General features: G+C 35.8%; 1 protein-coding gene and 1 non-coding gene across 2 annotated transcripts in view; one reads left to right on the top strand and one right to left on the bottom strand.

The window, feature by feature from the left end:
- LOC120627831 (DENN domain-containing protein 2B-like) overlaps nucleotides 1-15,898 on the bottom strand; it is a 71,150-nt gene extending 55,252 nt beyond the window's left edge. Inside the window, exon 1 of the mRNA XM_039895903.1 lies at nucleotides 13,940-15,898. Within this exon, the coding sequence (XP_039751837.1) occupies nucleotides 13,940-15,484 (1,545 nt within the window). The 5' untranslated portion in view covers nucleotides 15,485-15,898. The remainder of the gene's footprint in view (nucleotides 1-13,939) is intronic.
- A 1,770-nt stretch (nucleotides 15,899-17,668) lies between these two features.
- LOC120628492 lies at nucleotides 17,669-17,787 on the top strand. Its single transcript, XR_005658964.1, has one exon. It is a non-coding gene; the product is annotated as a 5S ribosomal RNA (ribosomal RNA).
- The last annotated feature ends 510 nt before the right edge of the window (nucleotides 17,788-18,297 follow it).

The raw sequence follows: 18,297 nt of genomic DNA, 5'->3' as shown, positions 1-18,297 counted from the left end.
CACCCGTATAGTAGGTAATTCTAGATACGACTACAAATAATTTTGACGTCATAGCTCCTCATTAGAAATTGATAAGTGACACATTTTGATTTGAGTCTGACATCGTTATCTCAGGAAATGCAATCAAATTTACGGCTTCCCAGTAACGGCGCTTACTTCAAAGATATAAGTCATGAAGTTGATCTGTTCTTACACGCTTTATATTAGTATGTATGTATGTATGTTTGTGACCGACTTGATTTTGACCCTCTTCAAACGGACTGATTTCGTTCAAACTTTGTAGATATATCGAGAACCAATGACAATACACTAATTTGATAAGATTATTCCATTTTTCAATTTGCAAAATAAGATTTTTGTTAATTTATATAATTTTCATCAATAGTCGATAAGGCAGGAATTATGTTTATTTTAATTTCCAACCATTATCTTTATCTTTATCTTTTAAAATCACGCTTTTATAACTAAACTAAGAAATTAGTTTGGTTTTTTACACCAAGCGTGTTACAAGTGTGGGACGTGAGTCGTGTAAGAAATTCGAGTAAATGCCTCGTAGAGTTACTTCTAAACTGGAAACTTGGACGAAAGTTCTCAAGTCGATGCGAATTGTTGGAACTGTTCGCTACCAACAATTCGCATCGACTTGAGAACTTTCGTCTGTTTGAAATCTGTTACAAATCACTGCGAAGTCAGGGCGAACCAGCTAGTGCAGGTTTATATAAGCGTTCGTCATATCATTATCCAATTAATTATTTACGTCAGCTATAGCATGTAGTTTCCTACGCAATGTTTCCGTTACAAAAAACTATTAGCACTATCTAACTAACACTTTAAACTCGCTAGGGTTGGCACTTTGGGAAATAAAATGTAGGTGGCGCCATCTTATTAGCGTTTAAAGGAAAAAAAAACAAAAATATAAACAAACCTAATTATTAGATACTTATTCTATTCTACTTAGTCTACATTTCAAATTATCACACAATATACTACTTCAAATAAAATTAGTACGTACCTACCTATTAAAATCCACTACCTACCTAGTTAGTGGCAAATATCATAATCAATTAGGATTATTTATTTTAAATGTATTCAAACGGATCAATTGTGAATAGCAAATAGAATAAAAATTCAACAGTTAAAAAAAAAATTAAATTTCGAACTTTTTTGAAAATCTCTTTAAATACTTGCTCATTTATTACTTTCTAAATAAATAAAGTACTAATAAATTTTCTGACGATTGCGACATTCTATAATATTCAACGACACTTGCTGATCTAACCTTCAATTTTCTACTCTCAAGAATATTTATAAAATGTGAAAGTGATATTAGTGAATTTTCAATAGAATATAAAATGAAATAGTGAATATGAAATGAAATGGCGGAGTCTCAGGAACATTTTACTCTTTCATCAATAAATAATAATAAAAGAAAAAATCAAGTACCTACCTGATAATATCTTGACCTATAAAAAACTTAAGTGTTCATTTTTCAATTGTTAAACTTATTTTTTTTTATATATTGAAATAAAATATACTAAGTCTCATTTGTTAACAGATTGTTATTATAAGTTAAATGTTTACTTCAATCGCGCGTAAAGGATACACGCACGCATTTTTTTTATCACATGCTATTACCAAATGTGATCTATCACTGAAAAATATTGTAATTCAATTATAATACTTTCCCAATTAAACTGTTCCCTACACAATTAAATTTCCTCCTTCAGTTTAGGTGACAACCCTATGTCTCACTTTCAATAGCGCCTACACGCGATGCCTAGACAATTGACTTTCGCCTGCCAATACCGTTTAGATACACCGTTTCCCAATGACTACTTTTGTGCACGTTTATTTGCTTTTATCCGTGTCACCACCGTACTGGGAGAGAAAAGTCTGGTACCGTGTTGATGCGGTATGCCGATATTATATGCACTTCACATAACATTAAATAAATAAATAATCATTTATATGCCAGAATGTGTGCACATTTGTGTGATGTTTAATACAGTTTTTTTCAATAAATTGGCTGTTACATTCAACTAAACTGATACAGTGCAAATATAAGGAAAAAGTTCTGTAAGGAGTGCGATGTCCACCAATCCACACCTGCAGCACGGCTAGCATGGGCAGGAGACAATTATATCCCCGGGGAAAGGCTATAAATTTATCTTCTCCCACAGCTTTATCAACTCACAGAGCATTGGCGCACAAGTGGAAATAATATCCAAATAATATATGAGTAATATGGAATAGGAGAAGTTTACCCCCGTTTATTCCATGTCCCAGTGATTTAGCAGGTGGGCACCTTAATTATATCCCTGTCAGGGGATATAATCGGGGGATATAATTTTCATCCCCCGGCCGTTCTAGCCCTGCAGGGCAAGCACAGGCAGAAGACAAAAATTATATCCACCGCTAATATCCCCTGCCAGAGGAGAACATGGAATAGGAGAAGTTTATCGGTTATATAGTGCATGGGTAATGGGATATCGAATATTGTAAACCAATTAAAAAAAAAAATATTTATAACCACCTTCTTCTTACAGTCATTTAAAAATAACAACTAACAGTAAGTCAGTGAAAGGGTCCTTAAGAAAAACTTCTTACGTACATGGTGGTGACATTCTAAGCCGGCGGTCATGTCGCAGCGACCAATTACACAGCTTTTATACTAGAACCCAGACAGGTTCTCGAGTTATGCTGTTACCGGTAAATTGCTAACGGAAAGCCGGTTTTCTGATTTGGTGCTCTAATATTACTCTCCAATTTAGTCGTAACTACTTTAACAGTATAGTATTCAACATGTTCGTTGTATCACTGGGTCCTGGGTTTAGTTCACGGGTTGCGTTTTATTTTTAAAGACCTCCCTGACGCAGTGGTGATTGCTGTGTGAGGTCCCAGAATCGAAAAAGCGGGGGCTAATTGGAAATTTACTATAACCGATTTCATCGTGGCTAGGTTACCACCCATCCGACAAAGACGTGTTGCCAAGCGATTTAACGTTCTGGTGCGATGCTGTGTAAAAACCTTAGGTCAATACCGATTTAACAGAACAATCTTACCTCTTAACAGGAAAGACCGCTACCATCTTAGAATGCATCGCCACTTACCAATAGGTGAGATTGCAATCCGGAGTTAGGACAATAACGGTAAGCGTAACGTTAAGCAATCGATCCCGGTTATTATAACTGACTGTGAATCCACCAACCCGCATTGTTGAATGAATGAATAGAACCTTGTCTAAAAAGACAAATCTGCAACAATACCACACAAGTATAGTAGTAGTAATATGTACCGGTATTACAGATGTATAACATGATTTCAGCTCGCCCTAGTGAGCTACAAAGGCTACAAGTCTGACATATCGCTACAAACCTGTACGGAAGTCATACGTAATGTTAAAAACCACATTCAATAAGTCGATACTTTTGAGTGTCACAGACAGACAATCAAATTTATATCTAATCAATAAAAAATCGGTATGTATGATACTTTTGAGTGTCACAGACAGACAATCAAACTTATATCTAATCAATAAAAAATTGGTTTGTATATCAGACAGAAAATAATATGAATAGCATTTAGAGTTACATATTTCCATTTGGAAGTCGGTTATGAACATAATATTTCCAGTAAACATGGAACACATACAGTATACATTGTGAAGTGTATAATAACCATCGTCTTCTAATGTTTACAATCCATACCACAGACTAGGCACAATAAATAGTATAGACGATTCACTTCACTAGCACTGTTAACGAGATAGAATATAATATCTCGGATGATAGCCTAACGTTTATTAGGCGCCGGTCCCTTATAATTAGTCGGATTTAAATTAGAGTTTCACTCGTAAATAACCTAATATATTATTGAGTCTATGAAACTATGTTTCACTGGTTATCTGCTGTACACGATGGAGCCAAATTTTACCTCTAATTCACGAAATTGCGCAAAAAAATAAATTAGTTTCTTAAAAAAATAAAAAAATCGCCAACAGTCAGTATTATTCTACTAGTCAAGCCCAAATGAATGTGGGCTAACTCAATAAATATTGAGTTGTGAAAAAATATGTTGGTACACTGCAATTTTATGGCTACGACCATCTTGGATTTAAAATTCATCACAGTGTGTAATATTTAATGTAATAATTAAATATTAAATATTATTCAATATTAAATGTTATTTAATTAAAAAGGATTTGTGAAAAAATATGTAATCCGCCATTTTGTGCCGCCTCCTTCTTAGACCGATTTTCATCAAACACAGCTAAGAACACTCGTGACCAACTGATTCACGTTTCCAAACAAAAAAAACAAAATCCAAGTCGGTTTATCCGAACGGGAAACACGATGACAGACACACACACGCACACCCAGACACGTCATACTTATAACACCCCTTCGTTTTTGCGTCGGGGGTTAAAAATAAAAACCTATTTAACCTAACAGGTTTTTTAAGATATTAGAACCGGTAATAACAGATTTGGTGCATTCGAATTTGCGCGGGTCAGCTAGTTGCACAATAAACTTCAAAACACTACAATAAGCACCGACGTCGGGCTACGACGGTATAGGTATAGCATAGTTAGCAAAGCATAGTGTAACAGCCCATACTTTCTTATCGATTCACTCAACACAATGCATAGTCAGTGTTGACACAACTGTAGTTTGCCGGTTTACTGTTAAACGTGGAATACAATATAGGTGGACGTTGGGTACTTCCCACGTGTATACATTACTAGCTTTTAGCTGCGGCTTCGCGGTTTGAATCATCCTCCTATGTTTAATGTTACCTAGGATGAACAACACTTGTACTATTTGCATATTTGATGTTCTTATATGTATACATACATTATAATTTATTTGAGTTGTCCCATTTAATATGAAACCAAATATTTTAAATTATTTCACAAAACTAGAAAAAAAATTGTAAGATTCAGCTTCCAAGCTGTCAATAGGTTAGCAGCGAAACAGAAACAGGCTGGTGATGGTGATGAATTATGATAAACGAGAATTTGAAGAGATCATTTGAAACATCAGAAGTGGGATTCGATAATTCTACTTATTATATAAAAAAACCTAAAATTGACAGATTTAAAAGTAGTGCTTTCCTTTTCCTTATGTTATATGTAAAAAAGAATAGCACGATTTAAGACCTATCAATTTAGTTTAAAGATTCGTACAACAGAATGGGCATCAATAATAGCTTAATTTATCTCAACGAACTGAAGTGGTTCTTGGCATCTGCAGCAAAAGTATCAAAACATATTTGAAAAGTTGAAGGTTAAGTGACAATAATAACGTAGTTATAAGCAATCTATACATATAATAAAATTGGAGTGTCCGTTTGTAATATTGAAATAACCGTTTCTTACTACAAGCATAAGAATATACATACGGTACATACAACAAAAAACATTTTCTGTCTGTCTGTCTGTTTGTTCCGGCTAATCTCAGAAAAAGCTGGAGCGATTTTGACGGGACTTTTATTGATAGGTAGCTGATGTAATAAGGAGTAACTTGGATTACGATTATTTTAGAAAATTTCGATCGGCGCATTGGGCAGCGACCCTGCTTTCTGATTACAAGGCCGTGTGGGCCTCCCACAACTGAAAAAGGTTTGTGCGATGAACATGATTTTTTTTCAATGTCTGGGTATTTATTTGTATATAATAAGTATTTCACCAATCCGCACTGGGCCAGCGTGGTGGACTACGGCCTTAACCCCTTCTCATTGTGGGAGGAGAAATCGTGCCGTAGTGGGCCGGAAATGGGTTGATATAATGACAATGATGATAAGTATTTATGTAGGTATTTTATTCATAAAAATATTCATCATAAGTTTAAGGGTTCAAACTCGGTCACCCCAAACGCTCTAACCACTAGGCTATCACAGCTTTTTTCTATGTAAGTGTAACTTTCTAAACAGATTTCTTACTAGATTCGCGTGAAGCTGAATCTCGAATGTTTATTCAACTTTATCCGCCAGCGAAACTGCAACGTTGCTAAAATGGCATCTCATCGTTTACAATCAATCCGTCATGTCTGCCGTGTTTGGAAAATCAACATACATGCAGATGTCGATAGCAAAAAAACTATTCGCTAAGCTAATAACGTGTGGGAGGGAAATGGCGTGAAAGAAATTGGTCACCGTTCCATGAATAGCTTCTCAAATTACTTTAATTGGTCAAGCTGTCTTTCTTCTCAATGCGTGATGAATTCCTTAATGACAAGTTAGATTGGAAGCAGCCAGCCTCGCTCTCATCTCCAATAAGCAAGCAAGATAGAAAAATGTTTGTAAATGTTGATGTTGGAAAAGAGCAACTACTGAGTTTCTTGCCGGCTCTTCACGGTAGAATCTGCTTTCCGAACCGGTGGTAGAGTCACTTTTAACATACATCCTTGACGTTTCAAAAGTGCTTATAAAATAGGCCTACTTGAAATAAATTCATTTTAAATTTTGTTTTTTTTTTAAATGTAATGTAACTCTTTTTATATTCTTAAAATTGCAAACTGTAAAATTATGTTGAAAAAGAGCAATTTGCTCAGTTGCCATGCGAACTGGGGTTAGAATCACTAAAACAGACTGACGTGGCGTGGCGCAAAAGTGCTCATAAAGAGTAGGTGCTTACTTGAAATAAATGAATTGTCATTTAATTTTTTTTTTAATGTATCTGCAACTCTGAGGTAAGAATAGGTAAATGAGTTCATCTAGGCGGACGGTCGATTGGTACGGATTGGTGGACTCTACACGCCTTTGAGAACATTGTGGAGAGCACTCTGCTGGGATTCGAAATCGGCACCGCGAATGTGAAACCGAAGCACTCACCACTAGGCTATCACCGCTTTTCCAATAATATATCCAAATAATATACTGTAATAACAAACGGGGATAAATTTCTCCTATACCCTGATACGTGCTTTGGCAGGTGGAGACGTAATTTTTATCCCCCGTCAGGGGATTAAATCGGGGGATATATTTTCGTCTGCTTCCTATACTAGCCGTGCAGTATAATTTAAGAAAATATCTAGTCACGTTCAAAAAGCGATTGGTGTAGTAACACAGGATGTGAAACCGGCTTCCCAAGGCGGCTGCCGATAATAGCTACCAAGTACGTACATACATACAATACCTGCTTATAACTATATATAGAAGTTATTCAGTCGATTTCGTTACTACAGTTGCACCTGCCAGGGTAAGAAAAAGGAAAACTGGAATAGTGGCAGGACTCTATGAACTACTATAGAATCACTAGATGTTGCTTGCATAGGTACTTTGTCCACGTTTATTACGGTTTTTACAAACCCCGATTCTTTTGTGTTCCCTGCAAAAAAGTAGCCTTTATCACTCTCTGTCCTTTTAAATAACTACTCTGCTAAAAATCTAATTGAATGGTTGCCTAGTTAGGGCGTGAAGGAAGGACAAACAAGCAAACGAACAAGAAAAAAAAACTATATCAAAACGGTTCAACCGTTCGTTCCACACACACACACACACACACACACACACACACACACACACACACACACACACACACACACACACACACACACACACACACATACACACACACACACACACACACACACACACACACACACACACACACACACACACACACCTGTCGTTTTTGCTTCAGGTGTTAAAAATAGAAAACTGGATTGAAAATAAAAATAAATTACAATCATGTGTTCATTTGTACACAAATCTCTTTACTAAATTGCTAAGTCTTTTTTAGTGATATTATACTTAATTGACAAATCAAACTGATGCGCCTTTAAGCAGGGCATGACAGGAATACGTCCTACAAAGTGCCGGTCTGTACCCATCAACCTGAATAACCTCATGTGCATGTAATTACACAAGCAAGTGTCAAAGTAGTAAATGTAAATGGACCAAAGACCTGATCCTCAATCTCGATCGGGACCTTACAAAGTGGCAAGAAAGAAAGCAAAGAAAGAAAAGTGAATAACACAGGCACTGAGTGGGCATGGAGCCTTCAATTCTTACCTGCACGCAAAAGGCAAAGCACCCAGTGAAGACTGTCCTAACTGTGGTGAGGCAGACACGCCAAATCACGCTTGAGTGCATGGAGTTCGAAGAGGCGAGAAATAAATTCCGCGGAGATGGAGTGCCTCTTACGAGGGTAAATATGGTGCCTCAAATGTTGGAGAGTGTAGTAGGAGTGCAACAATGCTTCAGAACATTATGCAAAAACGAGTAAAGGACGAATGGGATCGGCAAAAGGCAGACGAAGCCTGAGACAGCCCCCTTTCTGAAGTCATGCGTATTGCGGTACCGGCAAGGACGGTCGGGGTATGCAGGAGGTTTTAGTCCGTAGGTCGCCAAGTGTTATACTCTCAGCGAAGTCGGGCATGTTAAGAGGTATTACCTGACCTATTGACATCCATGAGGATTTCCTCTAACAATAAAATAAAAAAAAGTGTCAAAGTAGTGCTTTTCAAAATTGGTCAAATTCACATTAGTCAATTATTGAGTGTAATTATTTGTCTGTAGGTAACACAATAATTGGCACCTCTGATTAATGCTGCGTCAGAGATTTGTTCAAACAACACTACAAATACAAATTAACAGACCACCGTTTTAAATACCGTTAATTTAATTGACACGGTATTACACTTTTCATTCACAGTTGCAGTTCTTAACTTATCGATTTTGCATGTTAAGCTGCTATAAATAGAGTTCAATTCATTTTTGGAAATAGCGAATCAACAAGTCATCGTGATTTGTGAACGAGAAATCAACTTAATCATTGACTTGTACCTCATCTTGCAGTTTTACATTGATCATACCTTATCAATAGTCACAAAAGGTCTAGGGTAACTTTTTTGAAGTAAAACTTCTTTAGGCGCGACTAGGGGTTACCCCCTCAGATTTGTTTCTGACGGAAGTAACGCTTACATCAGACGTCTGAAGTCTGCAGTTTCCGCTATTAAATCCCTACTTAACTTCCTCCTCTATAACTATACTAATATATAAATCGATAGAGTTTTTTACGGTTGTTCCGTTAAAACTATTAAACTATACATCCGATTGAATTGAAATTTTGCATCCATGTAAAGGAAACATTGACTTAATGGATAGGCTAACTTTTTTATAAGTGTTAAACCTCCGAAGTGTAAAGTCGGGAGGTTAATGATTAGAAAAAATCATAAAAAACTAAATTTTGAATGTTAACTCTTTTAGACATGAAATTTTGACACAACTTTTTTGGGCTTTTTTGGGCTATGGGCTATTCTTGTTTGCTTTTTTGCTTTGCATTCTTGCTCGTAGCAAACAAGAATATATTGAATGAAGTTTAAATCACAAAAACCGGTTACGGGGGTGCTAATGACAAAAAAATGAAAATTTTATACTTAAATTCCCACAGACTTAAAACTTAATAAAAGTTTCATGTTTGTCAAATTAAGGAACGCAGCTTAGCAGCTTAAATAGGCATAGGGGTAGTAGGGACTTCCCGACAAGCTTGGCCACAAAATGCTTTAATAGGTGCTACTACTAAAACTTTAAGTGCGAAAGAGTCTATGTAAGATTTGCAGTCAATGATTGCAACTATCTATAATTTCCAAATAATACTGGTTGCCTCGGGAAGTAGGCGGGACATCTTTAGTGCTAAAACACATCTCTATATTTATAAAAATGTTATGTTGGTTTGTGTACGCTTCAAGAACTCAAAAAGTTCTGCAATGATCGGGCTGAAATTTTAGCATGATATATAATACGCATCAAGGATTGATTTATATATTTTTCTCAACCATTCAATCACAATGTGCCACAGCGAAGCGTGGCAGGGTACAACTAGTAATATTATAAATGTCAATGTAAGTTTGTTTGTTACGCTTTCACGCAAAAAGTACTTAACCAATCCTCATGAAACTTTGTACACATATTCTTGGAAGTGTTTGAAGTAATAAAGGATACTTTTTATCCCGGCATTAAGCTCTTTGGGAGAGGGGATGAAAGTGTTTGACGATCTGTCTGTCCGGGCATCGGGCGAAAACTACTGAACGGATTTAAATAAAATTTGGTATAGTGGTACCTGATATTCCGGTTCAACATATAGGATACCTTTTATCCCGATAAACAATAAGTTTCCTCCGGGAAACGGGATTAAATTTTTTATCAATTTTACTTCATAGCTTAGTTAAGTTAGAACCGATTTTAATAATTATTTTTTTTATCTTAAAGTGTATACTATAAAACATGTAGTAAATAAATCTGATCTGATAAATATTGTCGGAGATAAAGGACATATATCTTCACAAATAACAGCAAGTAGCAAGGCATATATGGGACAACGATCCGCTAGTTAACGAATATTTTTGTGATAGTTCTAAATTAGTGTCTAAAGTTTAAGCTTAATATATTAGTCATATGTAAATTAAGTCTAAATATATATATGTTGTTTTATAATAATGTTTATAATGGGTACTTGAAATATAGACGAACATGCGTTTCTGTAAAAATACAAGAAACAACATTTAAAGCCAGGTGTTTAAATCAAATAATTTCTTCATAAAATAAACTCTTAAATATCTTTTTAAATGTCACTTATGACTGTAAAAAACACTGGTAACTTTAAGAAAAGGTTCGATATACGAACTCGAGAAAAGAGTTCTTTACATATATAAGAAATTGCACGCTAGAAAGTGGCAAACTGTTTGAACTATTCCTACTTACAACACCAAAAAAATGTACCCAGTTAAAGTAATAAAATTTATTCTATTCTATTCTTTATACATATTCTATATAGTTGGTGAACTTGAAATACACAGAGGCTTAGGAGAGAGATTTAACCTGGTTGAACCAGATAGTTATTCGATAGCTTTTGTTCATGCGACCGACACAACCATCGATGCATGAAGGTGAACTCGCGTCGGACATCGAGACGCCATGCTTCAGTGCGTTGCCCGTGAGAAACCACCCTAAGCTAATAACTAAACAAGCAATATAACTTTTACAATCTGAGGATATTTAACTGTATTTAAAAGCCACAGATTTTTATTTTATTCAACTACAAGTTAGCCCTTGGCTGCAATGCCACCTGCTGATAAGCAATGATGCAGCCTGAGATGGTAACGGGCTCACCTGTTAGGGGCAGTGGCGTGCACAAGGTGTTTGACCAGGGTATGCATAAAGAAGGAAAATGGCATAAAATCCTGCCCCTTTATGAGTTACACAGAAATTTTAGGGTAGGCAGTGCTTTTGTGCATGTATGAAGTTAACGCCACTCGTTAGGGGTATGACAAATATATTAAACCCCTAATAAGTTTCTAAGCTACAAACATGGAACATTTTTGTCGATAAGGTAACTAGACACAATAGAAGTCCAGACCAGAGAAAATCCAGAAATTATAAATTCCCATATTCCCGCTGCCGGGGATTAATCCCGGGGCACGGGTCTCCCCCACAATGAGAAGGGGTTAAGGTCGTAGTCCACCACGCTGGCCCAGTGCGGATTGGTGAACTCCACACACCTTTTTGAGAACATTATGTAGAACTCTCAAGCATGCAGGTTTCCTCACGATATTTTCCTTCACCGTTGAAGAATGTGATATTTTAATTACTTAAAACGCACATAACTTAGAAAAGTTAGAGGTGCGTGCTGGGATTCGAACTCGGCGCCCCGTAAGTGAAGTCGAGGTCCTACCCACTGGGCTACCCACCGCTTCTCGTCAAATATAGTGCGTGCTATTTACCTACTAGCTTAATAAGAGTTAAAAGATTGAAAACTTGACTGCCTCTCACGCTGACAGTCGTGATGCGGGGTGCAGGGCGGGTGCCCGTCACGCCTAAACGCGTGATCGGTTAATAGAATGCTAACACTAAACATCCGGGAATCTGACTAACAAACAATCCGCTAGGAATGCAAAGAACTTCTTTCTAATCCCTACTAATATTATAAATGTCAATGTAAGTATGTTTGTTACGCTTTCATGCAAAAACTACTTAACCGATCCTCATGAAAATTTTTACACATATTCTTGGAAGTGTTAGAAGTAATGTGGGATACTTTTTATCCCGACATTAAGCTCGGTTCCTTTGGGAGAGGGGATGAAAGTATTTGATGATTTTACACCATAACTCCGACAAATTATAACCGATTTAAATAATTATTTTTGTACTATAGAGGTTGAAATTTGTGTTTAATTTTGCCCAAACTTTATGTAGATCTGATTAATGTGGTTGGAGATAGAGGACAGAACTCCTCAACGGACAGTACCAAACCCGCGAGCATTCAAGGCTTAGCGATACTGAATACTTTAAATTTTTTTACTATAATTAAATTTAATGCCACATCGAAAAACAAAATCAAACGCAGACGAAGTCGCTGGCAACAGCTAGTATTAAATAAAAAGAAGCATATTAATTTTTTGATACAAACTAATTTTAATTTCAAGTGTCCATGTGATGTTACGACAACCCTGTTGAAGATAAATGACCGACACGCGCATAGTACTTACGCTACGCGCTATAATGAAGTGACAGGAGTCATATTATTTTAATTTTTCATGTGATGTTAGGGCTGTATCTGATTTCTTGCAGTAAAAACTATGGCAGTGGTTTAGTCAAATACTATTAGGTTTTTTGATTCACAGATAAGTCTCAGAGACAGTACATAATGTACCTCTAAAGCTTGTGAAGTATTATTTCGGTTTTCATTTACACATTGTATTATAAAAGGACCAGTACATATTTGAGTGAAGAATACAATAATAATTGATGGTCCAATCAGATAGCTGACCTGATGATAAGTATAAAACCTTCGCCTATAAACAGAGCAACACTTTGCAGGGCATGCAAGGAATTTCCTGGAACTGCTTTAAACAATTGTAGTAGTATACCCGCAGGTGTTATGAATTCGTACAATCTTAACTAGTTGTTGACCTAGTCTCACATAAACTCCATTCATCATTTGCTAATTATCTAATTCTTTTTACACCGCCTACAATTAGGTATGCCTTATTGTTCATTATTCAAATTATGATTCACTACTATATGTATGTATTTAAATTATGCTTAATTAACAAACATCTGCAGATACTATGAACGGAGAAGCTCTACCGTGTGTATGATTTCTTCAATCTTTATACTACACACCAAACAGATCTTGAGTGCATTTTACTCAGACACTGGAGCATCCTCAGGACATGTGGACTTTCAATTTTTTTTTTTATTCCACTACAAGTTTAGCCTTTGACTGCACTCTCACCTGGTGGTAAGTAATGATGCAGCCTAAGATGGTAGCCGGCTAACCTGTTATGGAGAATTGTAGTCGTATTGCTAAACGGTTTCTACGCGACATCGCACCGGAACACTAAATCGCTTAGCGGCACGTCTTTGTCGGTAATGTGGTAAATAGCCACAGCTAAAGAGAAATTATAAATTCCCAAAATTCCCCTGCTGGAAATCGAAACTGGAATCTCCTATGTAAATTCACAGCACTCACTGTTGTGCCAGGAAGTTGGTCAATTTAGTCAAATCATTTGACCAAACAAACCGACTGACTAACTAAGGAAGATAGTAAGCATGATAACAGGGCATTGCCCATTAAACAAATACCTTTTCATTTTACTTACAGTCCTCTATACATAGCTTGCATGGAGGTAGATTAAACACCAACCAACGTAATGCTCCAATGCAAGGGAGTAGCAGACACATACAGAATACCTTGGCTCTCCAGCATCACTCCCAAAGCACTAAAGAACCTAGGCGGCCTGCTAAGCTTCTGGATTGAGCTTGGCTGGCTGTAGTGACCCAGCGGAGCGCTGTACCATTGACATTATGTACAAAGGAAGGTTCTGGCTGACAAAGTATGCAGATAAGCCCAGGAGAAGAGGATGATTATAGGTCTTCTTCTCCTTGCTTAAGAGTTAAGAAATAGTAAAATTATTCTCATATGTCTATTACTTACATCTTTTGCACAGCTCAAGTCCTCCATACTCCTGCTATGAGATCCATTCATTTTCCAAAAATTCAAAGTTCCATACCGACGGTCACCATCACCACACTGATTAAACGGCACATCATAAATATGCTCCTTAACAAAAAACTCAGACTTTTCCTCCCTACATTTACAACTTAAATGACACTTAAAACCGTCCACCCTCTCATTAGTTTGGCACTTCAAACATTTCTCTTTCAAGAAAGTGTTCAAATTGTTTGTATCAACATTTTCTGTGCTACAATGGCATATGTTAGGATTGTGTGTACTAATACGGGTGTATGGCAAGCTTAATGTTGAATTATTAGTTATTATGGCACAGTTTAATGAATTTAAACATTTTGTAAAAGGATCTTTTACATTTTCGTTGATAGGCGTAAGAGTTCTATGTTTTAAGTCTAATAGTTCGGTACATAAATAGTGCATTTCTTTAGGTTTATTAGTTGTGTGATCAGTCTCTGCTATGTCATAAATATTCTTGCTTGTATTTTGGGTTTCACGTTTATGCAGTGCAAGTTCCAGCTTTTCAAGCATTTTTTTTGCGTCTTTTTTACTTTTTTCTGGACTTTCTTGTATAGTTGGAGAGTTAAAAGACCTTGGTGGCTTCTTTGGTGGTGGACCAGCAGGCAACGGTTGTTTTAAAGCCTTTTTCAAAGTGTCCGTTAAAATTAAATGTGGGTTCTTACGTTCTAACTTCATAGTTTCACTGGAGGCACATAACATATTCATAGTTTCTAAATTAGGTTTGGACTTATCTGCATCTGACTTTTGATCTGGTTTCTCATATTGTGAAACAAGTTTTTTAATCTTACTGGTCTTCTCTTCTTCTACGTTTTCAGTTTCTGAGCTCACACCACTATCTGTCATAGAGTCCTGCCTGCTTTCGTGCTGTTTATTTTTCACCACCTTCGCATATTGATCCAATATGTCTTTAGGGACTTCGGAATCTGGTATTGAGTTCAAAACAATATCAGGAATCTCTAGAACTTTACCAACTACGATACAGTCTTCACTGTTGTCACTTTTAGACGGGTGGAAGTTTTCCTTCCTCATTTGGTCTTCCAGAAAGTTACCAAGCTGTTTAAGTCGATCTTTGCTTAATTTTTTCTCCATTTTTAATGAAAAATCACTGGTCTCTGACCTGCCCTTACAGCTTCCGTGTCGTTTAGGAGTAAGGTCAATTTTCTGACTACGATCGCATCTGAAAGCGTGGCTTCTATGTAACTTTTTCCCTGGGTCGCTAGTTTGACGTGTTAGAGAGGTTTTACCGTCACTTATATTGCGTTTTACCTCATTTTTACTATATAAATAACTTGTGTTAGGTTTGGGCTCGAGTTCATTAGTGACGATATGTTTTTCCTGTGTAACCTCATTACGAGAGTTTTTTTCGTCGGTTACTTCAACCTGCTTATCCTGCAGAGGGACCCTTTTAGGCAAAACCAACTCGTTCTCCGACTGGAGGCTTTCAAATTTACTCTTTATAGCTTGAACTCTGTTTTTTGGATGAGCCAGCATTATTTTAAATTGTAAAACATTTTCGTCGGACGAAAATTTTTAAGTCGTTATTTGATAATCCTCAAAATAATTAAAAATTTATGTACTGCATTAATTACGTCGTAAAGTTCTAAAATGATAAGTGAACAATGAAAAAACCAATTTAACATAAATTTCGAGACCAAAACAGATGGTGCTATTTATTGTGTTAAACTGTTGTCTGTTATCAACTTGTTTTTTTTATTTGAATCACTCTGGCAAAGGATATCCGAACAGTTTAAACTTATTACACTTCACAAATAACTCCAACGTTTCAGTTTATAGTTGCTAAATCTTTTTTCCACATTTTAAACAGCGTATTTTAAAGCAAAACACCATTGTACAGTATTCACTTGACAGAAAGTTTACATAAACAGTTGTTCGTTGATATCGCGAGGCGAGGGCATGGCACTTTGATCTAAGATTGCCATATAAAAGATAAGACTTCCCTACGTAAATTGTTTAATTATAATAATAATAAATTAGATAGATACTACTATCAACCGGTAGTTGCATAATTAATAATAATTTAAAATAATGGGACAATAACTTCAGGGTTGCCCTCCTTCCAAATTATAGCCTTTTTTCCTTATCTCTGAATCCTAGTGTGAACATAAGTCATTTTAAATTATATACAGACTTCAATAGTAGTGGGTAATATGATTTTAAAACGGATTGCCTCTTTAAAAAGAGAAAGATTGGTTTTGATTTGATTACCTCGGTATAAAAGTGCAATAAGTATTAAACGTTAAATTTTCCCTCATTTTGGGTAAATATTAAAATTATCATACAATACAGATACACATCAAATAAGCGACATAATAAAAGGAACCCACGTGGAACAATAAAATAAATAGTTTTTTTTAAGCTACTGTGTATATCCCTGCAGTTATATTAATTCTGTTTCATTTTGAATTCATTACGAGTGCTGCCATCTTACATTACATTTACTAAAATGTACTATGGTATTGCGTTGTCAAAGTATCCACTCATCCACGCCAAGAACAGTACTAATATAGTGTGAGACTTCTTCAATAGGTGTCACTAATGCGGTTTAAATTACGTTCACCAGATGTCACTGATTAAACAAAATACAACTATAAATTATTTTGTAGATTTTATTTAGTTTTACTTAGTTTATTTTAGGTTATATTTCGATATAAATTTACAATAAATTAATATTATAATTTTAAAGAAAGTGTGGTTCGTTTCACAGTCATTCCTCATATTTAATTCTATCTCATATTTAAGTATGTGGTATGTTAAAATATGTATTAGTTTCATTTTTTTTATTTATCAATAGTATTGTTGTATTTGTGTAGTCTGGTTTATGTATAAGTATGTCGTTATTCGTATGTATGTTCTAAATAGTGTACCCCACCTATTCGTTTTCATTTTTAGTTTTCCTAATCCTAAGGTTGCCTGGCAGAGATCGCTCCTTAGCGATAAGCCTGCTTCATTCTTCATGTCTTTGTTCTTTTTTTTTCGTTTTTCTGATTGGTTTACAAATATAAATAAATAAATCTTTTTCCATAAGTGTTTTTTACTTCTGAATAAAAGTTCTTGCTTATTGAACCATTTTACTATCTACCAATAACTCATTTTTGCAAGTTTAATGTCCTTTCTGCTAAATGACGTCCAATGAATATTCTTCCCATACTCATAGCGATAAGTTACTTATCTTTTTGTTTTGTCTTAAGACTTCACGATTACTTCCTATTGTTTTTGACTTATGAGCTGTTAGTTATAATGAAAAAATTACAGCGTATAATTACAAAAACTAAAGTTCTAAGACCCTCGAGATGTGTGGTTGTCGCGGATAGCAATGCTCATTCAATATTTTATCTCATTTGATGTAATAACGCCTTATTCAAATGAAATAGCAAATTATTTGAATCTTCATGGCACCTCATATGCCAGTTTTCACTAACGACACACAAGGCAGTGCCTAAATAAGTAACGTCTTATCTAACGAGATTCCTAGGCATACATAAACCGCTCACCTATAGTTATCATTTAAGAGTTGGTGGAACATTTTTTGAAGTGAAACTTCTAACGCGACTTCCAACAAGGTTGCGTAAAGCGTTAAACGTTACCGTTGATACATATTATTTATATTATCTGACAGATTGACATATACTGATTGAGTAATTCAACTCTAACATCGCCAACGTCCATACCATGTTGAATACACCGGTTCTCGTCCGATCACCGAAGTTAAGCAACATCGGGCGCGGTTAGTACTTGGATGGGTGACCGCCTGGGAACACCGCGTGATGTTGGCTTTTTGCCTTGTTTTGAATAGAATATAAAATAAATGAGGAAGTCTATTTATTTTAGATTCTATTCAAAATAAAGCAAAAGGCCAACATCACGCGGTGTTCCCATATTATATATATATGGTTTTTTAACTTATTTTAAATAAAATTAATACCTAACGAAAAATACTACTTATCTACTTATTTTCTACTTATCACGTGAAATGACTAGCTAAAAAATTTAACAAGACGTCGCCTAAATCATTTGGCATTCGATTAAGGCGATGCCTAGGTTTAGTGAAAACGGGCATATGAGTCTTAGCCTTACTGCTTCACCACTCAGCGTTTATGAAAACAGCTATGTATTTTCATAGCCTTGCTTTAAACTCGCTCTCTTATAAGCAACAGGACACATCAGGTGGAAGTCCTCCGTTTGCAATAGTAGGTCTCGGAAGGAGCTATAGGTACTCGAAGTTATCTCTACGGGCCTTATTAATAACGTGGAAACGTAGTGTTATTTATTTTTAGTAGGTGCAG

This window comes from Pararge aegeria, chromosome 12, assembly GCF_905163445.1.
Source record: "Pararge aegeria chromosome 12, ilParAegt1.1, whole genome shotgun sequence".
NCBI classification, from domain to species: Eukaryota; Metazoa; Arthropoda; class Insecta; order Lepidoptera; family Nymphalidae; genus Pararge; species Pararge aegeria.
This window is presented reverse-complemented; position numbering and strand designations above follow the sequence as displayed.